Source organism: Cydia pomonella, chromosome 6 (assembly GCF_033807575.1).
Source record: "Cydia pomonella isolate Wapato2018A chromosome 6, ilCydPomo1, whole genome shotgun sequence".
NCBI lineage: Eukaryota > Metazoa > Arthropoda > Insecta > Lepidoptera > Tortricidae > Cydia > Cydia pomonella.
The window spans coordinates 1,140,704-1,168,098 of record NC_084708.1 but is presented as its reverse complement, the minus strand read 5'-3'; the positions used below and the strand labels follow the sequence as shown (position 1 = coordinate 1,168,098).

The 27,395-nt window shown below is 36.3% G+C and overlaps 1 protein-coding gene across 4 annotated transcripts in view; it reads left to right on the top strand.

The window, feature by feature from the left end:
- LOC133518613 (uncharacterized) overlaps positions 1–27,395 on the top strand; it is a 218,949-nt gene that overhangs the window by 103,223 nt on the left and 88,331 nt on the right. For 3 of the 4 annotated variants that reach the window (XM_061852279.1, XM_061852277.1, XM_061852282.1), the window contains exon 6: positions 6,736–6,819. The exons of the other annotated variant lie outside the window; for it this stretch is intronic. In XM_061852279.1, the coding sequence (XP_061708263.1) occupies positions 6,736–6,819 (84 nt within the window). The remainder of the gene's footprint in view (positions 1–6,735; positions 6,820–27,395) is intronic. 4 annotated transcript variants of the gene reach the window in all.

The following is a 27,395-nucleotide window of genomic DNA, read 5'->3' as shown; positions in this document are numbered from 1 at the left end:
AGCAATTTTCGTATTTTTAGCTTTTGTTCTAGAATTGTAAAAAAAAATGTTATAGTACGTTTACCTATGTTTGTGATTTTTTCCCATCCAGCGAAAGTCAAAAATTCAGAATTCGAATCACTTAAGAGGAAATCCTCAAGATTGTCAATTTAGTAAATTTTTGGCAATCGTATGGTTATTAGGCCAAGCAACAAGAAGATATATAGGGAAATGCTTAGTACACAAGTTTTGACTCAGTAACTTTGTTTGGGCAAGTTCGGACTTAGGAGGTGAACATGTCAAAAGTTAAGGGGAGGAATGAAGAGGAGGGGATTTGAAGGTCAAATTGTTCGGGTTTTCGATTATATTTAATCTCGGAATCTATGCATCTTAGCGACATCACCACTTATACAAAATGAAAGTTGATTAAAATAGCCCTTGCTATGGATTGATATGTTCACATCAAGTCCAAACAAAGTTACAACAGTCGAAAATTGTGTTCCAAGCATTTCCCTCTATAACTCTTGAGCATTCTTTGTCTGGACTTTATCTAAGAAAGCGGTAGGATTTTTCAAAAACTCCACTCTGAACCTACGGCGTCTTAAGCTTATCTACATTCTCACGCCACCACAAACCACAGTACCTATGATTAGTGGTTGTAGTTCCTACACCAAATAATTAGCTTTCATTCCATACAAAATAATTACATCTTCAACTCATCATATAAAATCTAATTATATAATCTAGCGTCCCTATAATCTAGGACCAAGTTAATTCTACACAGACTACAAAGACAAAGTGTCGGAGTGTCAGCATTAAACGACTATATTCTATGAAAATATCACTTTTGTTCTGGCACCGTCACACTTTGACACCAATATTCGTATAAGTAGCACTGTGTACGGAAATACCACCACAACCTCACTAGGGTGCGTAGTTATACTTAATAATCAAACGAACTTACCTGTGAAGTTTGATTACAATTATGCGAGTATCCAAATCCAAGACAACAAATATAATTTACTAGCAGCAGTACACGTTATCGTGCAGTCCAAGTCACACATTTTAGAGATTATAGTATTTAAAAAACAAGTTCGCGCTGTCCCTCTCACTCGCTACGCTGCGTTCCTGCTTCGACATCGCTCCTCCAGTACTCATTATTTCAGAGTTATTTTTGTGTTATTAACAGAGACTATTTTATTTTCATTTTTGGGGATGGGGGGCGGGTCTTTGTTGTCTTGGATTTGGATACTCGCATAATTGTAATCAAACTTCACAGGTAAGTTCGTTTGATTATTAATTATACTTCGTATCCAAATCCAAGACAACAAATATAATTTACTAGCAGATGTTCAGAGCTTTGTATTTAAATTCAAATCCTGAATGCGAAAATAAAATAAAATATCGATATCAAATCAGTATGTTACGAACATACTGATATTATTGATTTTGACTAAAGAGAACAACGACCCACCTAGAAGTTATTAATTTATATCCAATTTAAATAATTATTTATGTATCCACATAGTATAAATGTAAAATGTATGTATAGCATAATAAAATTAAGGAGTGAAATTGCTCTTGGTATTTCATTTCGTTAATATTAAAAAAGTATAAAACTTTCTTTGATTTCACTGTAGTATATTGATAAAGTTGTATATATCTTAATATTCACAAGGTACAACTATTTTTATGTCATTTACAAGCCAGGACGCCATTAAGTGTAAATGTTTTTTCAAGCTTTAGTTGGCTCTAAATAAGTTTTAGATGGGCATTTTATGTCTGTAACCATATAAACAAACCATTTTGTACAATTTAGAATTTACCAACCATTCTCTGGATGTAATTACAACGGAGACAAACAAGCATACGGCCTGCCTGATGATAAACAATCACCGTAGCCTATGAATGCCCGCTACTGCAGAGGTATATTACATGCGCGTTACTGACCCTAAAATATAATCTAATTTTATGTTACGACACTTTAAAGTTAATTTTGAATACAGCAATCAATACTTTCCTCGGTAAATAGCCTTTGAGTGAGGTAGATAAAGGAGAATTTTCTTCATTGTAAAGCTACCATAAATATCAAGGCTATATGTAAGTACTTTAAAACTAAGTCTGGACAATTACTAGTAGAGTATCCTGTAGGTATTAAGTATTTGAAACTTATCACTTTGAAAATATAGATGGACTAATTTTAGTTATTACCACAGATCAAGAAATAGTAATATGATATTATTTATAACTAAATAGCTAATCTCATCTGCTTATGCGTATCTGAACGATGATGGCTACTACGCTAACAAGTGGCAAGGAACTTAGGTAGATTATGTGTTGAGTTATGATATATTTGTGAACAAAATATCTGGCATGACTTGTAACTTGTACTTCATTTTAAGGAGTAACATTTTTTAACGTTACCTACAATAAAACTGTACAGTGTGCATTGCGACGAAAAATGAAAACTATTTAAGCTTTCTTTTACAGCAAGACAATATGACAACCCGAGCATTTACATTTCAGACAATAATAATGTTATTGTTAAAGGATTTCAACCCTTTATTGTGATTATTAATCTAGCTACTTAGCGCAAGCGACTGCAACACGTGGCAGCATAACTCTAGTTGCATGGTTGCACAATTTACAGCACTTATTTCGCGTCGCAGGATAGTGCATCAACGGCGGTTCACCTCTTGTTTGATGCGGCGATGTTCCCCTGAAGTTTGGAGCTGAGAATCCGTAAGTAAATTGTACCGGATTTATTACATTAGGCTCGTTGATATGGTATATTCTTGACAGCATATCAAAGCTGACGTTTGAAGTTATTAGGAGTATATAACAGCGTGATATGAGTACGAATCATAAATTTGGGTTAAAGGGTTTACAGATATATTTTTTCCTATATGTTGTTTACATACAGCATTTCTTTGTCTGTAAGGGCAATGACATTGCGTACATTTTGTTTAAGGTATTTTAGGCCGCATTAACACCTATTAAATTACCTCAGCGTAACAAGAACCTCCTTTATATTTCATTATTTTTACAAGTCCTGTAAACTTTAGCTCAACCTTAAATATTTTTGCTCTTTAGTCCCTTATATTTACATGCGTAAAGCTACTTCCAATACTATTAAAGTCTTCAATCATTACATTGGCATCAACACTGTTATAGTAGAGCAACGTTATATATCTTTGACGATATCATTTTGAGATATGTATAATGACCGACTGTAGACCGAAGAGCGAAGTGACCGAAGAGCGTAGCGACCGAAGTGCGAAGCGACCGAAGAGCGAAGCGACCAAAAGGAGCAAAGCAACCGAAGAACCAAATGACCGAAGCATTATAACCTCGACACTTAAAATGAAGCACATATAGCCTCGACGCTGCGGAAATGGAGGCCTCGATACGATTATTGTGGAATTGTATAGTACATATAACTTAAAGTGCGGCATATATCTTCGTCACTGCGACAGCTGCGACAGCGGACCCCTTGACACAATTATTGTGGAGTAATGATAGCATCCTCACTATGACGTGGGGCAAACTTAGCCTCAACACTACGACAGCAGAGCCCTCGACACAATGATTGTGGAGTAATGATAGCCTCCTCACTATTAAAGTGGGGTACATATAGCCTCGACGCTGTGAAAGCGGAGCCCTCGACACAATATTGTGGAGTAATGATAGCCTCTTCACTATTAAAGTGGGGCAAATATGGCTTCAACGCTGTGAAAGCGGAGCCCTCGACACAATGACTGTGGAGTAATGATAGCCTCTTCACTATTAAAGTGGGGCAAATATAGCTTCGACGCTGTGAAAGCGGAGCACTCGACACAATGGTTGTGGAGTAATGATAGCCTCATCACTATTAAAGTGGGGCAAATATAGCTTCAACGCTGTTAAAGCGGAGCCCTCGACACAGTGATTGTGGAGTAATGATAGCCTCATCACTATTAAAGTGGGGCAAATATAGCTTCGACGCTGTTAAAGCGGAGCCCCCGACACAATGGTTGTGGAGTAATGATAGCCTCATCACTATTAAAGTGGGGCAAATATAGCTTCAACGCTGTTAAAGCGGAGCCCTCGACACAATGATTGTGGAGAAATGATAGCCTCTTCACTATTAAAGTGGGGCAAATATAGCTTCGACGCTGTTAAAGCGGAGCCCTCGACACAATGGTTGTGGAGTAATGATAGCCTCATCACTATTAAAGTGGGGCAAATATAGCTTCGACGCTGTTAAAGCGGAGCCCTCGACACAATGGTTGTGGAGTAATGATAGCCTCATCACTATTAAAGTGGGGCAAATATAGCTTCGACGCTGTTAAAGCGGAGCCCTCGACACAATGATTGTGGAGTAATGATAGCCTCATCACTATTAAAGTGGGGCAAATATAGCTTCAACGCTGTTAAAGCGGAGCCCTCGACACAATGATTGTGGAGTAATGATAGCCTCATCACTATTAAAGTGGGGCAAATATAGCTTCGACGCTGTTAAAGCGGAGCCCTCGACACAATGGTTGTGGAGTAATGATAGCCTCATCACTATTAAAGTGGGGCAAATATAGCTTCAACGCTGTTAAAGCGGAGCCCTCGACACAATGATTGTGGAGAAATGATAGCCTCTTCACTATTAAAGTGGGGCAAATATAGCTTCAACGCTGTTAAAGCGGAGCCCTCGACACAATGATTGTGGAGAAATGATAGCCTCATCACTATTAAAGTGGGGCAAATATAGCTTCGACGCTGTTAAAGCGGAGCCCTCGACACAATGGTTGTGGAGTAATGATAGCCTCATCACTATTAAAGTGGGGCAAATATAGCTTCAACGCTGTTAAAGCGGAGCCCTCGACACAATGATTGTGGAGAAATGATAGCCTCTTCACTATTAAAGTGGGGCAAATATAGCTTCGACGCTGTTAAAGCGGAGCCCTCGACACAATGGTTGTGGAGTAAAATATAGTACCATGTCGACATCTCATTTATAAGAAAATATTTATTTAATATGTGTTTTAATTTTGAACTATTAATTAATGTGCATTATAAAATTACATTAAAACTTTAATCAACACAGTTAATACCGATTTTCTGTTTGATGAATATCCTGTTGCACAGTAAACCTAAGCTTCTAAGTACTCACGGAAAGGAGAATTATTATTAGACGAAGTCCACAATATTACACAAATCAAGTATATCTTTCCATAATATATTTCATTTTAAAATTATATTATATTATGTTAATCAAAGCTGTCTAATAATAATAATGCGGGTAACTAACTGATGATCAAATTTAGGAGGCGACCACATCGATTGGACCCAAGACTCGACGATACCGCGATGTCCGATTAAAGCCTACTACCTAATCCGTCATGATCCATACGATAGATTCACTATGGTCCTCATATGGGGCATGGGGCGCACGGTATCGGAGCACGCATAGCACGTCCCGTTTGTATACGTCGATTAATGGCATTAAACACTTTAAACTGTCAGTCAGACTAAATAGTCTTCCAATGTCTTATAGATTGTGTATTGATTGACATTACTCCTGTATATTTATACCTATAGGTATCCTCATAAGACGCTCATTAAACTTGTTGGTACTGTGTATGTACATTTGCATAAAGACGCGTTTTGTTATCATTCATAGGCACTTATTAGTCTTATTACCAATCGGCAAGGATTACCATTGTTATCTGTTTTATTGTATGGTAGGGTAGATCGGACATGGTAAAAGCCGCTTTCGTGAAACGATTACCTAGTATATATTAACTTTATTCAGATATGGTTTGTATATTTAAATCTGTACGCGAAAGCATCTCATAAAAAAAAAAAAAATTGTGAGTGAACATTGCATTTTATGCAATCATAAAATGAAATCTAAATAATATTATATTAGTAAATAATACTATAATAGTACGTATTACAATTATTTAAAGTTCAAATTGTAATCTATTTGTAGCCCCATACTTATTTTTTCCGTAATTTATTTATTCAAAAAAGAAGGTAGTTGTAGTAAGTGATTTCGTATGAACGTAAAAATTACTTACTTGATTTCTTAGGTAATAAGTTTATTACGCTAAACGAATATACCTACAATTTCAAATTGAAAGTTTAACTGCCATGTAAGTATGGCAAACGAGACTAGACTTGCCGAGCTGAATAAACATCAATTTTTCGTTCGAGGGTACGGCGGTCGGCAGTTCAAATAATGTTTTGATTCTATACTTCTTATTCAGCGCACAATAAACATTAATCGAAACACAATTAGGTACACATATTTAGAGGAACACTATTTTGGCGAAAATACGTGTGACTCGGACTAACACAAAAACATGTAATGAGTACTGGAGGAGCGATGTCGAAGCAGGAACGCAGCGTAGCGAGTGAGAGGGACAGCGCGAACTTGTTTTTTAAATACTATAATCTCTAAAATGTGTGACTTGGACTGCACGATAACGTGTACTGCTGCTAGTAAATTATATTTGTTGTCTTGGATTTGGATACGAAGTATAATCTCTCTATCACTCTTTCATATTCATGCGACAGTTAGAGCTGCGTTTCGTTCGCTACGGAGCGGACTGATGTAATCAAAAATGTCCTAAACATATTCTAAAAACTAATATCCTAACTTAGCAAACATTATCGACGCACAACGCCATTGTCACCGTTCCATCTTTTGCATTACGTTACAAATTATACGCAAAGCTTGTATTTCATATCATACATCAGCTCATCACATATTTTGTGTAGATGTGAGCATGTTCGAGCGTCATCATCACGAACTCCGCTCCACGCTGACTTCACTCGCCACCGCGCTACGAGACGCGCTCTCAAGTAAGATAGCATGCATGCATGCTGTTTGTAGAATGCACTATCAGTAAAAAGAAATAACTTGATTAGCACAATAACATAGACTTAATTCGACCGGGATTTGAACCGTGATTACCTATTGTATTGTGACCAGAGGTAACGTTGAAAGCGAACGCAGAAGACGCGCACGAATGAGGGTAGACCGAGCGCGGTCTACACAACTTTGACACCCACCCGCTATCGCCCGTGAACAAGATGTATGCCTGCAACTCGAGGAGACATCATGCACGTTGCCGACCCTAACACTCCGCACCCTCCTAGTCTGCAAAGTTGGCATATCAAAGTCTAGCAGAACACGTTTTTATTGGAGTTATTTTAGCATGCACCATAGTTCCAGAGTTCTCGCGGTCCACACAACTTTGACACCAACCATCTCCAGTTACCTGTGAACAATATGCATGTAACAATACATAAGGTAATCACGGTCCATATCCCCGTCGATTTAAAGGTAGTGAAAACTAACTGTGAATCATTCAAAACCGTTATCACAAGTAACTAAAAATAATAACATCAAATTAAGAGTTACGGTAAATGGTCTAGATGTCACGGTATGAGATACTGATTTTCAGTAATGCCTACAAGATAAGTTCCAACATGAATTTTGATAGTATAGTACTAATTTGGACTACTTATAAAATTCGCGACGGGACGCGCTCTCAAGGAAAGGAAGATATCATGTTATCTGTAGAATGAACTATCAGGGGCCATTGACATCTATATCTAAGGACGGACTTACGAACAATAAGAATGGGGCCAGTACAGCGTCACGCACACGAATTCGAGCCAATCTTACAGTCTAACGCCGCAACGTGATTGGTTGATGAGTTCGCACCACGCGCGCGATTGGTCGCAACTAGTTCCGTTAAACTGCATGATTGGCTCAAATTCAAGAGTGACACCACTGAACTAGCGCCATTCTTAGTGCCCGTAAGGCCCGTCCTTAGATATATATGTCAGGCGCCCATTTCTCGTACGATATTAGTCTAATATTAAAATGTGTTGCCATGGTAACCCATACGATTTGACAGTTCTTGAACGAATAATATTAGTCTAATAACGTTCGAGAAATGGGCCACTGTACTATAATCTTATAGTTTATTAGTTTATTTGCTTTTTGAAGTAGGCTGGCATGTCCTGGGACCCATTTCTCGAACGGTATTAGACTAATAATATTAGGCCAGGAACTGTCAAGTCGTTTGGGTTACCATGGCAACACACTCATTATATTAGACTCATAGTGTTCGAGAAATGGGCCCCTGATGCATACTGTTTATATAATGCACTGTACCCTTCCATGAGTATTATAGCATGTTTTGGTAACTAGTTGAACAAAAGGATAATCTGTTTGTTGTGCACTAACACACCGATTAGAGAAACAAAAATAACTCTTATTAGACAAGCTCGTTAGAACGTTGTTTTAATTCTTAACTGTAACTAAATTCAATTCAAATATACTTTATTCATGTAGGCCTAGCAACAAGCACTTATGAATAGTAAGACAGTATTACATATAATTATCTTAATCTAATTATCAGAGCAATTTATTGATGTTGTAAATATTATTCCATATATAATACTAATGAATATAATTCATAGATCAAATTTAATACTAAAACTTTCACAAAATATAGTCATACAAAAAAAAATGTATAAAAAATACTAGTCTAGATTGTTTCTAGAATAAATTCTAAATGTCAAACAAATATAATAAAAACAACAAAGGAAATACATGCATTGGAATATCCATTTCATCATCATTATTCAAATATAATAAATAATTAATCATTTCGAATCACAATTAATCCCACGTTGTTTTATCATTCATGTAGTCTTGTGTGGTATAATAAGCTTTAGAAATAAGTTTACGCTTTACATGATTCTTAAATTTATTAATTGGTAACTCAGTAATATGGTTTGGAAGTTTATTATAAAATCCCACACAATTACCCATGAATGATTTTTTAATTTTATGGAGCCGAGTGAAGGGCACGGCGAACTTATGTTTATTTCTAGTATTAATATTATGAATGTCACAATTTTTCTTAAAATCGGCAATATTTTTATGCACATACAGAATATTCTCATAAATGAAACCACTAGAGTCAAATCAAGATAAGTTGCCAGCGATTTTGATACCCCAGACGGTGCACGGGTTATTTTAGACGTTACCTTCTATGAAATTATTTTGCAAGAGACTTACTTAACACTTGCACCTTCTGGGCTATTAAAATCGCTGCCAACTTATCCTGGTCTGACTTTACCCTTTTGTAGCATGATTTGTACTTCTGTTATTATTTTAAGGCAGCCATTGGGGTTCACTTTACATTGGAGATATCATAGCGTTTATATTGACAACCAAATTAGCTTGAACCGTAGTTGGGATTACATTTAAAGTATATGTTCGTACCTGCCATTATCGACAATGTTAACTAGTCATTTGTAAACTTTATTATGAATATTATCAATATTTTTTATTACAAGAATTTGAAACATGTTTATTGATTTATGAAACGTTTTATGCTATATGTCGTTAAATACACCATATGCGACAAGAATATAGACACTTAATTACCTAATCTTACATATTCATATATATTTACCTATAAATTGTAAAGTATAATTCATAAGAAGTAAATAACGGTCGGAAATTATATATAGCGTGATTACATTATCATGACCTTCGTAATTATTGAAGATGTATAATTAATAAAATGTAATTTATTCACTTAATAATTTAAATAATCAGACAGCAATCTTCAGTGTTTACGAGCTTTATTCATATTCATATTTATTCATATTCCTTTATTGGTAAAATTACATGTATAACGCTAAAATAGCGCCTTCCTGAAGCGCCTGACGCTCTAATAAACAGCAGTAGTTCAACGTGACCTTTGCTATGAAACTTGCGGTAGGAGCTGCGGTAAGTTTAGACGTTCGAAGTCGAACCAATATTTGATGTGTGCTCCGCAGTTTGAAACCGGTTCATGAAAGCTGATTTGAATATAGGTTATCTAAATATAGCAGGAACTTACTTTGGCTTGTCTCAATATAGCTACTAGCTCTTTGAGCTGTGGACTTCGTGAACCCCTAATATGTATCCGTCGTTTAAAAAAATTCAAAATACCGAATCGTGTTTAATATATGTATTTTTTTATACTACGTGGTGGCATACAAGCATACGGCCCGCCTGATGAAAAGCAGTCTCTGTAGCCAATGTACGCCTGCAACTTGAGAGGAGTTACATGCGCGTTGCCGACTCTAACACTCTGCACCCTCGTTCAGGTCTGGCAACCTTACTCACCGGCAGGAACACAACACTATGAGATAATCATCGAACTTATTTACCAAATTTCACGGGTAAGAAAAAAAAGGATTTGCACACCCGAACAGACATAGGAACGCATTTTTGCTCAAGCTGAAACGGAGGCTTACACTCTTGCTTGGTAAAAAAGATTTTTGAATATTCACAGGTTGAAAGTTATTCACGACATTTACTTAATACTTCCACGAAGTTACGGGCATATATATATAGGCACAAAGTAAATAGCGGCGGCGCGCGCCGGAGCAGAGAGTCCGCTCAGTACAAAGTGCCATTTTCGCCGCACGCACACAGACGTGATATTTACAGGCGTTCTCGGGCACTCTCGGGCAGAGCTTAGTCGGGCTGTGCGCGCGTTGTTCACTTGATGTCCCCGCCACTACTGTCATGTACGTCAAAATGCAGTCTCTAAGGAATGTAAACATGATAAGATGTATGTATAAACGAATCGATGTATGTATGTCAGTAAACTTATATTACCTACTCCTTTTTAAAATTCGAAATTAATACAGAAGCAACCCTAGTGAGTCGGGCAAGTTTAGGTATGTATTTTCAAGAATGGCGGGAACGGACCTTCTGTTTATTTCTTATTTTGTGACACAATGTAGCATACAACTTATTAAAAAGGATTATAATGTAGAGGCAAATAACAAGTGGTCTAATCTCTAAAGAGAGATCACTTCCGGTTAGCTTTAGAGTAGTTGAAAGTGCGACATAGGGATGTGCAATAAAAACATAATAGTTAATAATTTCACATTTAATTACTTCAGTTCCGTATTTTTTTTTAATTCACGTCAAAGTCTGTTTTAGTGCTTCCAACCTTCACAGTACCTACTCTATTCTAAGCTCATAAGTCAGTAACCGTAAACATAGTTAACTAAGTAATTACGCAAAAAGTCGGAATCTTTCGCTTCAGTGCAAGCGGCTTTGGACCATAGCTTTAGTTATACCATGGACATTTATCATACCTATCATAATGTTTATTCTTATACAGGATGGAACTTTAGAATCTGAATACAAAAATTATTAATTGATATCGTATTGACGGGGCAATACAGCAGCACACAAATTCGAGCCAATTGTACAGTCTAACGACACAATGGTTGATGAGTTCGCTATACGCGCGCGATTGGTCGCAACTAGTTGCGTTAGAGTGAACGATTGGCTCGAATTCGTAAGTGACACCACTGAACTAGCACCATTCTTAGTGCCCGTAAGGCCCGTCCTTAGATATATGTCAATGCGTATATTAAAATAATCTTTAAACTTTAAGCACTTTTCTTTTGACAATTAAATATTCAGTCAAGATCATAAAAGATTCTTAAAACGCCTTGAGTTAATGGGCGCGGTCTTTTAATAATTATTTTATTTCTTTATATTTGTCTACAACCTTTACCAGCCTGATTTTGTCGTATTTCTAAAATCAGCTAGAGTCAGACCAAGCTAAGTTGGCAGCGATTTTGATAGCCCAGACGGTACGAGTGTTAAGTAAACGTCATAATTTCATACAAGTTTGACGTTTTAAATAACACTAGCACTGTCAGGGCTGCCAATATCGCTACCAACTTATCTTTATAATTCGTCGGAATGTAAATAAGTAACAGCTGATTTGTCGAAATTAACACTTAGTGAAACTCCAAATGACCTGCATATTTACTTCCCACCATTGACATATATCTAAGGACGGGCCTTACAGGCACTAAGAATAGTGCTAATTCAGCAGTGTCACTCACTCACCAATCATGCAGTCTAATGCAACTAGTTGCGACCAATCGCGCGCGTGATGCGAACTCATCAACCAATCGCGTTGTTGCGTTAGACTGCACAATTGGCTCGAATTCGTATACGTGATACCGCTGTACTGGGCCGAATCTTATTGTCTGTGAGGTCCGGCCTTAGATACGTCAATGCTTCTCAAAGCATTATCATACAACAAAATCATTCTGTATATAACCACATTTCCATACATCTCCTATCAAAGTTCCTTAGCTTCCGGCATTGACCTACAGTGAACCCAACTACAAAAAAAAACCTTTTCCATTACACCTTAAGCTCTAAACAATAATGTTCAAATTCTCGTAACAATTTTATAAGCAATAGCATGTTAACTCCAATTGAAATTGAGCTTTGTTTCAAATAATTTAAGGTTTAAAGTTGAATAACGTTTCGTTCGACTGCGCGCGAGTCGCTACGGTCCATTCGTTGGAAATTAATGCTCAATCCATAATTCAGATTTTGTATGGACACTTTTATTTATGATTTAATAATACTTAGACGTCTATTCGAACTTTTAAAATTACAAGTTGATTGGTTATTAATTTATGTATTCCCTCTTTACGTGCCGTTCTCAAAAAAGTATTTTTTATTGACCATCTTCCCTCCGTATCTCATTAAATATTGACCCTAGCAAAAAAAATTACAAAATCTTTTTTGGATATTTTTTCTTATGTAGAATACTTATGGCAAAGAGAATTTAACACAAAGGTGGATTGCCAAAGAAAATTTTCTAGCCACAATAAATTAACTGCCATCTTTCGATACGCGATTAAAACTTTTAGAACGCCATTTGACTTTGATCCTTATTCTTTCACTTATATGTGTAAAATTTGTTAAATATCAAAAAGTTGTGGCGTCATTGCTCGAAACGATGTCGCCATACCTTTGGCCTTTATTTATTAGATGGCGTCACGCGATGAGTGAAAGAATAAGTATCAAAGTCAAATGGCGTTCTAAAAGTTTTAATCATGTGTCGAAAGATGGCAGTAAATTTACTGTGGCTACAAAGTTTTTTTTGACAATCTACCTCTATTTCAAATTCTCTTTGCTCACGGATAGAACAATTTTTTGCTACGCTATGCTAACTAAGAAAAGGACCTTTAGAAAAACCACAACAAATATAGAAATCAGAATTGGGCGCCTTTAATACAGTAACCTTCCCACGATTGCCATAAGTTTTTGTTTTTCAAAATATCCGTAAAGTATTTGGAAACTATCCACAACTTGCACATCTGGCAATACCAGTGGTAGACACTGATCCTGTCGGGCATTCTCGGTTCCGTTCGGCTCAGCATTGCTACGAGCAATTATTAGGGTTGGCATAACTTCACGTCCCTTTGCGCACGCACACAACCACGGTTAAGATAATTTTGATAACCCTAAATAGCCGAAAGGGATAGTACCATACATTAGAATGGAACAACATGATTCGTCCCTGAATCGCAGTCAAACTTCAGTTTTGCAGGAAGTGCCATTTCTGTACAGTATTATTTATTCTGTGGCTATACTTACTTATGCGCGCGAAATGCATTATTAAGTCTTGTCGAACCTAGTTGTGATTATTACGTTTCGAATAGGCCCCTGTTGTATAACATAGGTTTCCCACGTTGATTTTCTTCGGTGATGTAATATTATCTTTAGGCCTAAAAAGGGTCATGTCACGTCATATCAAGTCATGTCACACATGATAATCCACGTTACGTGAATAATTTGCATTCCTACTTTCATGATTTCTTAATAATTGTACCAAATGGTGTAAACAAATATGAATTTTACTTGGCAACATTATTAAAATACCTGAATTTAATATCAGGGTGATGGGTAATGTTTAATCATTTACCTGGCAAAACTTCGGTAAACGGAAGGTAAAGAGAGTGTTGTACAGACTCGTTCACTTGGATTAGAGAAGTCAAGGAGACGAAATCTTGCGCAGGCCGTGCGAGCACTCGAGATTCGTATGCTGGTAAATACTGCTACCCCTAAACTTCCCGGTTGGTTCCCTAACATAAGTATCCACTTCCCTATACAATTAGTACCTATGGCTACCTACTTGGTTACTTAAGTTGGTGCACCGATCGTACATTTACATTCACAGTATTCACACGGCCGCAATGAAACTCAAAAGTGGTCACGTTTTATCATTTTGACTGAATCTTTAATTGATGATTGTTACAAGAAAAGTGGTTAAAGTTTAAAGATTATTTTGTTATACGCATTCACATATATCTAGGGACGGGCCTTACGGACACTAAGAATTGTGCTAGTTCAGTGGTGTCGCTGACGAATTCGAGCCAATCGTGCAGTCTAACGCAACTACTTGCGACTTGCGACCAATCGCGCGCGTGATGCGAACTTGATCAACCAACCGCCTTGTGGCGTTAGACTACATGATTGGCTCGAATTCGTGTGCGTGACACCGCTGTTCTGGTCCCATTCTTATTGCCCGTAAGGCCCGTCCTCGTGCAGTCTGAGGCCACAACGCGATTAGTTGATGAGTTCGCATCACGCGCGCGATTGTTGCGTTAGACTGCATGATTGGCTTGAATTTATGAGTGACACCACTGAACTAGGACTATTCTTAGTGCCCGTAAGGCCCGTCCTTAGATATATGTCAATGGTAGTGATACGTTGCTTGCTGAATTATTTTATATGGAAAAACAAAAGTCGACCATTATTTTATAAAACCTATGTAAGTGTGTTCATTAAAGCCTAATCTAACTACCTTTTGAATTTGAGGTCGTGTCAAAAATACAGGCTGTATATACGTACCTGTAAATGTATGATATTTAATTTGCTTTTTATTTAAATAAATAGAGCGCTGGTAGTAAGAGAGTGGCGCTAGCGGTAAGAGCATGCGACTTTCAATCCGGAGGTCGCGGGTTCAAACCCCGGCTTAGTTTTTCGGAACTTATGTTGTCGCTTTCCAGTGAAGGAAAACATCGTGGGGAAACCGGACTAATCCCAACAAGGCCTAGTTTACCCTCTGGGTCAGAAGGTTAGATGGCAGGCGATTTCGTAAAAACTAGTGACTATGCCAATTATGGGGATTAGTTGACAAGCGGACCCCAGACTCCCATGAGCCGTGGCAAAATGCCGGGACATCGCGAGGAAGAAGAAGAAGAAGAAATAGAATCAAAGTAGGTAAAACTTGCCCTGAACATACCTCATCTTAAGCATTGCTTAGTTAACTTCGTTCAGCTCTAAACAATGGTTACTGTAAAGCACTTAATTGTTAATTACTTTAAGCAGTGGAAACTCATAATCGCTCAGGTCAAGAGTAAAGCAATCACCGATGATAGCGATGATGCTCATTATTTTGCAATTACTTGGCCTCTGGCCTCACCGTGTTCCCTTAGTGGCTCGGTTAAAGGGCTGTCAACACCCAATATTTTTTTCTGAACGAACTACGTATTTGTATGATTTGATGTACATATATGTTTATTCAAATTTCTATAAAGAAAAGTAATTTCTATAGTAAATAAAAATAGTATTTTTTCTTATTTAATGCATTGGAAAAGAAGTGTCCCGCCGAGTTTCTTGCCGGTCCATATTGGGATACCCTCCTCCACTTGAGGGGGGATTTAAATCTTCTCGGGTCAGAGGTGTAGGGTTAGAGCCGATGTAGCTTTTGACGTTGAGAAGCGCATTGTAGTTTGCCTACTTGAATAATAAACTATCTTTATTTTATCCAATGTCCTATATGTTTTACGGATGGTACCTTTTCTCTGCAGCTGACCGTACCTACTTAGCACCATTGATATATTATATATTATAAGGGCGGGCCTTACGGGCAATAAAAATGGAGCCAGTACAGCGGTGTCACGCACACTTATTCGAGCCAATCGTACAGTCTAACAGGTCGGCTTACGTGGGCGATGACTCGCGAATGCGATGCGGCGCAGCGGCCCAACGGCATTCGCAGATCGCCCATGTAGGACACTTCCATAGGTATCAAAGGACTGAATTCACCCGAGCCGCGCCGCGCCGCTTCGCGTTCGCGAGTTATTCGCTCAGGTAAGACACTGCCTAACGCCAACGCGATTGGTTGATGAGTTCGCATCACGCGCGTGATTGGTCGCAACTAGTTGCGTTAGACTGCACGATTGGCTCGAATTCAAAAGTGACACCACTGAACTAGCACCATTCTTAGTGCCCGTAAGGCCCGTCCTTATATATAAATATGAAATATTAAGACATTATTACAGAAAAAAAAGAATATTAAATATTTAGACATTATTATTTTTTTTTAGACATTATTACACAAATTGACTAATTAAGTAAGCTCAATAAGGCTTGTGTTGAGGGTACTTAGACAACGATATATATAATATATAAATATTTATAAATACTTAAATACATAGAAACACCCATGACTCAGGAACAAATATCCATGCTCATCACACAAATACATGCCCTTACCAGGATTTGAACCCAGGACCATCAGCTTCGCAGGCAGGATCACTACCCACTAGGCCAAACTGGTCGTCAAATATATATGTCAGTGCTTACCACTAGGCGGGCCGTAAGCTAGACTATTACCGTCAGTATAAAAAAGTACGATTCGTTAAGTGTCAAGTTCAGCGGCTACGTTAACTAGAGCATTAAGTTCCATACCTCACCGATGGCGGACTCAATTACGTTTAACGGTTGAAAAAATAGTCTGCAAAAATAAAATTTCGCGCATATTTCGAGGTGCAATATTCGCGCGCGGGCGGGTACGCGCGGAACGGACTAACGATGCACTTGGGGACAAATAATATGGACACTTGTACAAATATATAACAAGCAAGACATCAAACTACGAGTATCAAAGACGTAACGTTTTTCAACGACAAAAATATAAAAGACGTACGTAAAACGTCATACTTATTTTTACAAATATTCGATATTTTTGTTTGCGCTGTTTAATTTAGTTTTACCCTCTTATTCATAAAATTTTACGGGCCTGATTAAGTTAAATTATGGTTTATCCATTTCTAACGAATACATAAGTTAAAATGACAGATAAAGACAAACGATTCATAGCTAATTCAGGCCAGTAACGCGTTTATAAATAACGCTATTAGAGCCTGCGTCTAAGTAAACTCGGTCTAACGGACGGAATTTTTCTATGATTTTGCGACAATTAGACAATAGATACCTATATTTTTAAAAGGCAGGTTTTTTTGCATCACGCTTACCAATGGTTATTGTTAGTGAACATTCATGCATAACAGGACCATGTATCATTTCCATTTCATACAAAAAGAAAGTAATCACCGTACATGTACAGCCTATACGTTACGCACATGACATGTACCTTCACACGCCCATAGGCGTTAACTATGATGTTTAACACAAAAACGTGAGTACCTCTAGCAGCCTAGCATGAACGTTCTTATATTTCTATGAATACGTTGGGTAAAATAGATAGATTACTCTTTATTGGCACACCTCGGTGAAATATATACAGCTAAGAAAAACAATTGATAGTTGATCGTAGAGGCAGACAACAGGCGGTCTTATAACTAAAAAGCGATCTCTTCCAGACAACCTTTGATTAGCGGAAAAAAAAGAATTAATCCAAAAGAGTGGGTGTTGCAAAAAACTGTATGAAGCCTACTTTCATACACACAATTTAGATAATTAATATATATATTAATTTAGATAAATAATATGCTTGCCACACACACGACTGGCTAAAAGTAAAAAATGTCTTGCCTTCGTTGGCCCGAAAGTTTATAATAAGATCCCTACGGCAATTAAGCAGGCCCCGAGTTACGCTTCATTTGTACGACAAATGAAAACAAAGCTAGACGCTTTGTACACCATCGACGAATTTTTCTTGTAACAAATATGTAGCAATGTTAAATAAATACAATAAATTGTAAATGTAGACGCACTGTAAATGTATAAACAGTAATTTGAAATGCAGCATAAATTATAAACTGGAAAAGTAAATAAGCCCATGCTCAGGGCCGGATCCGGAACGCCCTAATTGCGGCCAAATTATTAAATCTATTATATACATGTAACCTGTAAGTAAATATATAGTGACGCTTATGATGTAAATTTTATGAATAAATAATTGAATTGAATTGAATATAGTCCTCCATGTCGTATCCGACAACGGCGGCCTTTACAATTTCCTCTGATGAGCACGTATATGGCTCTCGAAACCGAGTTTAGTCATAACAACTACAAAGGTTAACTGGAAGAGATCTCTCGAAGGGATAAGTTTGCCTTTGTACTTCTTACTAATTATATGTTACTTTTAATATGCATTTTGTACTATAAAGAGTTTACTACTACTACTACAAGAAAATAATACCAACATAACAGCAACATGTCAACCACAGATTAAAAAATAGCTAAAATACCATGGTTTTAAAAAATTAAACGTTTATATCTTCATGTCATGTCTCTTTCCCTTCTAAAGTAAAAAACGCAGCCCATAGACGCTTGTGCCTACAGATACCGTCACCGCAGTTCATCCAAATAAACAATGTATATGTATTTTGCCGCTGCCGCATTTATTTTTAGGTGCATAATCTTTGTGGTGTGGCCCATTGGGGAAAATTGCTCAGGGTAAAATTGTTAATTTTAAATGTAATTAAACCCCTGAGTAACTTGAACTTTATTCTCGAGTAGGTACACCTTAAGCAACATGTATAAACCTATAATTATATTAACAACCACTAATCCCACGATCTTATAGAAAACCATGCTATCCATGCCAATACTTCGTCTCTGCATAGACACACAATAATCTTGTCAAAGTAAATAAACTAATGTAATGCAAACATATTGTAATTATGCTTAGGCATCCTCCATTAGAAATTTATTGTTTTCACTTTCAATCAACTTGGGAACTCCTCTTTTCTGTCATATCACTCACATCATTATATAACGTGTACTTACTAAGAGGGCGGACCTAAGGTTATACCTACCTACTGGTAAATAGGTATTAGTTACCCGTTTTGTAAAATATTGTTCGGAAATGTTCACCTTATTGTAGCAAACATAGTACGGGAAGTTCATCTTCCTGGTCAAACTCAAATTAAAAAAAAGCGGCCACGTGCGAGTCGGACTCGCCCATGAAGGCTCCCGTACCATTTATGACGTATTAAAAAAACCAACTTACTAGATCTCGTTCAAACCAATTTTCGGTGGAAGTTTCATTCTCTTATTTTAGAAGTTACAGGGGGGGGACACATTTTACCACTTTGGAAGTGTCTCTCGCGCAAAACTATTCAGTTTAGAAAAAAATTATATTAGAAACCTCAATATCATTTATTTATTTATTTATTTATTTATTTATTTATACAAGGAATTCCAACAGCTTTAAAAAATACATTAAACTTTTTTGATAGTAGTACAGAGCCAATTACAGGAACTCACAAATAGACTAGATAGAATAGATTTTTGAAGACCTATCCATAGATAATCCACACGTATGGGTATGATAAAAAAAATTATTTTGAGTTTCAGATCTAAGTATGGGGAACCCCCAAAATTTATTGGTTTTCTATTTTTGTGTGAAAATCTTAATGCGGTTCATAGAATACATCTACTTACCAAGTTTGAACAGTATATTTCGTATAGTTTCGGAAAAAGTCGCTGTGACATAATCGGACAGACAGACGGACATGACGAATCTATAAGGGTTCCGTTTTTTGCCATTTGGCTACGGAACCCTAAAAACCAAGCCGTTATTGTCGTGTTTTAGCGGACGGGAATTTCATTACTGTATTGTTTTTTTTACATCCAATTATTATAGTCGCTGGCCGCATCTACACGACCCGGTCATTTATCATTTCAAGCTATAGGATAGTGTGAGATAGTAAGATAAACGACCTTACATGTCTCGTTCTAGCAAGACCGTTGTGTATGATCATGCGAATACTGCTTAATAAAAATCAACGACTATATAATATAACTTTTTTTTTTTTTTTTGGTATGAAAAAATGAAACTCATCCTGGAATTGCCCTTTCCCGGTCTCAGCAATAATGTACTATTATCTTTTTCGATAATTAATTTCTTTTAAAATTTCAATAATATATATAATTCTAATAAAATAACTGGATTTTAAAATATATCAAATTTTAAAATCCAGATATTATATTTTAGTACCGATTCTATTTAATTTATAATAATTCAATTTGAATTTGAATTTGAATTTATTTATTTCATAAACCAACTTAAGTAATTATGTTTTTCATCCCAATCATTTTTTTTGTACTTATGTAATACCTGTTTTTGACAACAAACCCCTCGACAACGATTCCACTTATACAAATATTACGCTAACCTGTTTTAATTTAAATAAATAAACACGAAATGCTGTTACACAATAGAAATAAACTCGTGCAAATGAAAAGGCGTTTTGGTGAACTCGGTAATATTCGCACTAATGTGTGAAGTAGGTCAAATAGGTGTGAATCTTACGCAAAGGGCTCCATCTTAGTTTTGAATGATGACATTTTGAGTAAATAAGACCTGACTATCTCGTAATACTAGATTTGCGTGATAAGATATATATCTACTACGATTGACCCATTCTTGAAACTTTAGTGACCTCTTACAAACCTCTGTTAAATTTTGTCTCTTTCTAATAAACGGGAATGTCGAGATGACGGATAGGGAGAAAGAATTATCCATAGTTTGTTAGTTTTGGTATACGGTTATGAATAATGATATTAGACTTTTACAATTTACACGTTTGACGCCGCCAAAAATCTTTAACAAAATAATTTTGAAAAGCACTTAGTAAATTGGTCGTAAAATTTAAAATTTGGTGTCTGTTCTCTATGACACCACCGAAAATTTCAAAAAGTACAACAATTTTAAAACGATCTTAGTGTACCAATTAAATTGTCCGCCAGTGTACAGTAAGAGGTCATAAAATGCACTGTCGCGCCGCTGCGGATCATATTCGTACTATATGTATACTGTGCGTGTGTGTATAGGTATGTGTGTATTGTATCGTACAGCAAACCGTGGGAATGTGGAAAATGTTATATTCACTGTACTGAATGTTTATGAATCCTTCACACACCTACAATTTACTAAGTGAAATCCTCATGCATATTTTGAGAGGTGAATATATGGACCTTCATTCTCTAAAGATCCAACCAGTAGATTCAAGATAGATCCAACTTCGGGCCGATGGATGCAATGAGAACTTTTTTTAGTAATAGATCCAGTTGAAATGATAAATGGATCTATTGGGATTTATTTTTATCGCAAGATCCAATATCAATTAATTGTTAATTCTAATTAAACGATAGATCCAATATAGATCATACTGAGCAACTTGAAATACGGGATCAACAGCAAAATCGTCTAAAAATTGACTGTTCCATACATTTTGGCTGATCAATGATCATATATCGATGTTTTTGATATTGAAAATGTAGGTAGGTACTTATTTCAGTTCATATGGAATATTATGTTAATGTAATCGTATGTTATTACATAAATCCATTGCAGTTTTATTGTCCCTAAGTGCACTTTTAACTGGCCATAAAACGCAGTACGCCTCTCATATTATATTCGCCAATTGGCTGACCAATTTTGGACTTTATTTCAATGTGATTAAAGCCTATAACAGCTCAGTTTTGGCCATCAGTCCCGCTCAAAATCATATGAACGATTTTAGTCATTATGCTTCTGAGGTAAAATATAAATATGAGTAGATATTTATGACTATGATTGGAGGTATATTATCGTGGGAGCGAGGTGTAAAAGGGTCTTTTTTCATTGGGTTACTATTAGCGATCGACGATCAAACTAGTTTTTTTTTATAATTTTTTTTTTTCTAACAATAAGCTAATGTGATAAAATAATGTAAGTACTTAAATAAATAAATAAATATTATAGGACATTATTACACAAATTGACTAAGTCGATATATATAATATATAAATATTTATAAATACTTAAATACATAGAAAACACCCATGACTCAGGAACAAATGGAATTACCAGGATTTGAACCCGGGACCATAAGCTTCGTAGGCAGGGCCACTACCCACTAGGCCAAACCGGTCGTTATACTTACCTACATACTATGCTATGAGAAACTTGGAGTTGCAAAAGTGTTGTTGGGATCTCACCCATCATTTCTTCCAGTTAACCTTTGAATAGATAATTATCATGAACAGAAAATGTTGATGATAGAACCAGCACAAACACTCTCACACTCTCGTAAGGGCCTTATCAGGAAAAAATAAATCATTGATTATTTATTTATTTTATTATTATTTTTTTCCACACTTACAACTATCTTTACAGGTACTAAACCTAAGGCAATAGTGTAACTATTAACAAAAAATTAATTTAACTTATGGCGCAATAAACATAATGTGAACAATGTAGACTTTGTGAATTCAGTCAAAGAACACCAAAACAAATCAATGCTCTCGGCTACTAGGTTAAGGGTCCGCACAGCGCGCGTCAACGGCGCCTTCGTGAGCAGGTTGGTGCGCCCTCGCCGCTCGGCCAGCAGCCGCGGTCGGCGCCGGATTATCTCTAAAATAAAGTTAATTAGAATACCGGTTTCTTTGAGAAAGATACTTAATTTAAGCTCAGGAATGCACCCTTGAAATTAACGAACCTAAAAACACGGTAATCTAGTTTGTTGGCAAAAACCCAAAGATGAAGCTTACGTATTATGGTGAAACCCCCATTGTCTCCTGACCTTATTATTGCACAATGGCATATATGTACGAGTATGAGACCCGACGTATTCACATCATTGAATACTTTCATCTGGTTATTACCGTAGAAAACTGATTTCCAGAATATGAAAAACGTGATCGATGATCGGAAACGGTAAGAAAATTGTGATAATTATGTACTATTTAACACAAATAATATCTAGACCGTGAAAATTACAGATTGACTAATTTTTTTGTAATAAAATCTATCTATATTATTTTTTTGTCTTCGTATTCCCCTATACTAATTCACATTAAGAATCATTACGTGTCTTTTAGGGAATTTATACACATAATAAGGTTCGCTGAAAGAGATTTCTTATGTATATTTTGTTTTTAGGTTTGTCATTAAATAACTAGGTAACATATGCACATATTAATTTTTACCTAGGTATATATGCTTTAAAAATACGAGTAAATTTCCTATAGGTAAAACGTAACTGGTTTCCCCCAATCGATAAATACAGTCGAAGTCGAAAGTGAATCGAATTCAAGTAGTTACCTACGTCTTCGTTTTTTGGCATTTGCTGAAAGTATATACCTATTTTTATTTATTTTTTAGGAAATCTGATACGATAGCATAAATGGATTCGTCTCATCTTCTTTAAGCAATTTGTTAATTTTACGGTGAATCAACGGATGGTTACGACTAGCTGTATCTGGTTACCTACACTAAAATACGCAATATCGTTTAAAGCAGATTGCAATAGAGGCATCAAGAATAGTTATTAGCTAATTTTTACGTATTAATCAGGATGGAATAATAGTTATTTGTTTTGCAAGGGAGCAAAGTTGTTGCTTAACCGCTCGTGCGAGTATTTATTCAAACACTCAGTATTGATTCCCGAGCGAGCGAAATCCAAATGAACGTTAATATGTGAATATTTCTCATGAAAAAACATCATGTCACTTATATATTAGAAATTTGTAAATTTGTCAGAAAATATCCTCATATTTTCCCAAAATCGGTCGACAAACCTCGGAGATATGAAAGTAGATTCAAGCATAACCTGGCGCCACCCGAACGATCAGTTGTGAATGAATTTTTTGACATAAAATTGAAATAGTATATAATAGTATAATATAAAATCAACTAACCATTGTTATAAAACCCCGTTTAAGTACATAACTTAGATTTAAGACTATTGCTGTACCCTATCAGGGTCCATGTGAAACTCACAACTACTACGAATATGTAACACCTGAACAAACCATGGATGCAATAAATAAAGAATAAAGTCAAATTTATCAGCTAGCATAAGCAAATAACTAAAACAAAAAAATTGCATCAGATTACTTTGCTACACATGTGGATAAAATGCAACTTTCTAATCAGTATTTGAAGTATCAAGACAGCCTTTACCAGCTGGTGATGTACCTTACATAATATAAAGTTTTTTTAAACATTATTCTGATTAAAAACTTTTTCTTTTCGTCAACGTATACGCCCATTGTTTGTGTTAGGTACTTACATCTTTTCATTTTTTTTTATCAACGTGTCTTCGGCTGTCTTGGTACTTACACATATATATTGACTAAGTCCCACGGTAAGCTCAAGAAGGCTTGTGTACTTAGACAACCATAATATAATATACACATACTTAAATACATAGAAAACGTCCATAACTCAGGAACAAATATCTGTGCTCATCACACAAATACCCCTTACCGGGGTTTGAACCCAGGACCATCGGCTTCGTAGGGTCACTACCCACTAGACCATACCGGTTGTCAAAATATATGTAAGTAAATTATACAATTCATCATCATCGTTTGCCTGTAGGTAATGTTATTGGTCTTTACCACTGAGATGGTAGGCAGTCCTCAACTGTGCGTTTACCCAGAAACTTCCTGCCTCACCCAGCTAAACTGTGGAATGAACTTTCGCCCGCAGTATTTCCGGACCGATACGACACCTTCAAACAGTTCAAAAGTGGTTCAAACCTTCAAGAAAAGGGCGTACTCTCATCTTAAAGACCGGCCATTGAATATATTCTTTTTTTTAATAATAATAAAAAGTCTTTATTGATCCTCTGCGAGATTACAGTATATGTTAAATAGATATAAAGTTTCTTTATATTTTAAGTTTACTCGTAAAGACCCCTCTTTGGGTAGAGGCCTCCTCCAGTTTTCGCCAAGTATTTCTATCCTTGGCCTTCTGTGGCCAATATTTGCCAGCTGTAGCCGCTATTTCATCGGTCCACCTTACTTTGGGCTTCCCGTGTTTTCTGGTCCCGGGGTCACGCCATAGCGTGGTTATTTTTGCCCATCTTTCTTTATTTGAAAGTGCTACGTGGCCACACCATTTCCATTTTAGTTTTTGTGCGTATGGTAGAGCGTCTATATTGCCAGTTTTCTCTCGTATGTCCGTGTTTCTCTTTTTATGGAATATACGACCTTCAAACCTTCAAGAGAGTGCTCCCAACTTGAAGGCACGTACTTGCAACCCCTTGTGTTGCAGGTGTCCATGGGCGACGGTAATAGTTTACCATCAGGTGATTCATCTGCTCGCTTGCCTACAATGTCATTAAAAAAAACGTCAATAGACGTGATAATGACAACGATATTTTAGTGTAACGTTTGTTGTATATAAAAACATCACTAATTAAAGAGATAGGCACCAAGGTTTAGTTTTGGAAATCATTTCCTTGTTTATATTTAAATACTAGTTAGGTATGTCTAGCTATCAGTCACGCTTGCCATATGAATCAAACAATTCACATTCGACGAATAATTTGCCATTTCGTTTTACTTTCATATTCCGTAACAACCGTACGTATGTAAAATCAAAATAAACATACTGCAATTATAAGTCAACTTTGAACTGTTTACCTAACTGGATATTTAAGAAATTCGCGGCTAGATTTGCAAAAATGTACCTAGAATTCGACTAATTACTTACTTTTTAGGGTTCCGTACCCAAAAGGTAAAACGGGACCCTATTACTAAGACTCCACTGTTCGTCCGTCTGTTACCAGGCTAACCGTGATTCAACTGTCTAGTTGTATTTTCACAGATGATGTATTTCTGTTGCCGCTATAACGGCAATACTAAAAAGTACGGAACCCTCGGTGGGGCAGTCCGACTCGCACTTGTTCGGTTTTTTAAAGGCAAACTTGTATGGCATTTATTTTGTAAAATTACGAAATTATCATTTTAATCTTGTTTGTACTCGTAATTATTTAATCAAACAATCAATCAATCAAAATGAGAATCTCTAAGGCGGTTACCACGACGATGGAATATTGCTGCGTTTATATGATAACATTTTAACCGTCTTAGTTAACCAATTGGATGTTTTCTTGAAGTTCTTGCACGAAAAAGTAGTCAAGTTACTGAATATAATGGTTTTAAATATTTTAAACTCCTGTGTGATTCAAACATATGAAAACGATTTTAAACGCTCGACATATTTCGATCCGTTTTTGAGGATCTTCGACTGGAGCACCGACTGCATCGTGTCTACGGATTGAGCGCGCGACGTGTACCGTAAAAGTTTTTGGCAACGTTATTTTATTTTTGGTACAACATTTTATAGCTAACTGTACTTTTCTTTCTACAGACAACTAATACGCATCGAGACAATTCAAAAAACCCTAAACACAATTAGGTTTCGTTGTTGTATCACACAGTTCCCATATCCTGTCTCCATCATAACTATCATCAGATCAGCTCGATAGTACCATAATATTGCATTGTCACCCGATTTGTACATGTATGCAAAATTTCAGCTCAATCCCAAATGAAATTAAAGAAATAAATAATTTTAGTAACTTTAAAAATTCATTAAAAACTTATCTAGTAAAAAAAGCGTACTACACATTAAATGATTTTTTTAACGATACTATGGACGAATAACGTTACCGGCACAAATAAGACATACAAATATATATATATCATACACCAGCCCTTTCTAATTGGCTTATGCCCATGATGCATGTTATTTCATAAGTTAGTTTTAAGAATATTGCTATACCCTTACAGGGTTCATGTGGACAGTTCCACATGAACCCTATTAAATAGTTTTACAGAACTGTACACTAACATGAGTGCAATAAACAATTCTGATTCTGATTCTGATTCAGCTCAATCAGAAACCGGGAAGAGGGTGAAATTTAACTTGCAAGATTTGATTACAGACAGACACACAGACAACGCAACGTGAAACTAAATAAAAGCTTGTAATATAATAAGCAAATAACCCGCTTAATACATTTAATGATACGATTATCTAATTTAAGATGCTATTAAAGCTTAGAATAAAATTAAAACTGGAAAAATTGCTGTCTTTTATTATAGAACATTATTACACAAATCGACTAAGTCTCACAGTAAGCTCAATTAGGCTTGTGTTGAGGGTACTTAGACAACGATATATATAATATATAAATAACTAAATACATATATAAAACACTCATGACTCAGGAACAAATATCGATGCTTATCACACGAATAAATGCCCTTATCAGGATTTGAACCCGGGATCATCGGCTTCATAGGCACGGTCACTACCCACTAGGCCAGACCGGTGGTCAAAAGGAATAAATATACTCATCATACAAATAAATGCCCTTACCGGGATTAGAACCCAGGACCTTCGGCTTCATAGGGAGGGTCACTATTGACTAGATCAGAGAGGTCGCGAAAAATATATGACATCTAAGCTATTTCAGTATAAACTATATACACCTCTCATTGTTCACTTAACCTCCAAGAAAATCGAAAGGTTATCAGCTAACTGAAT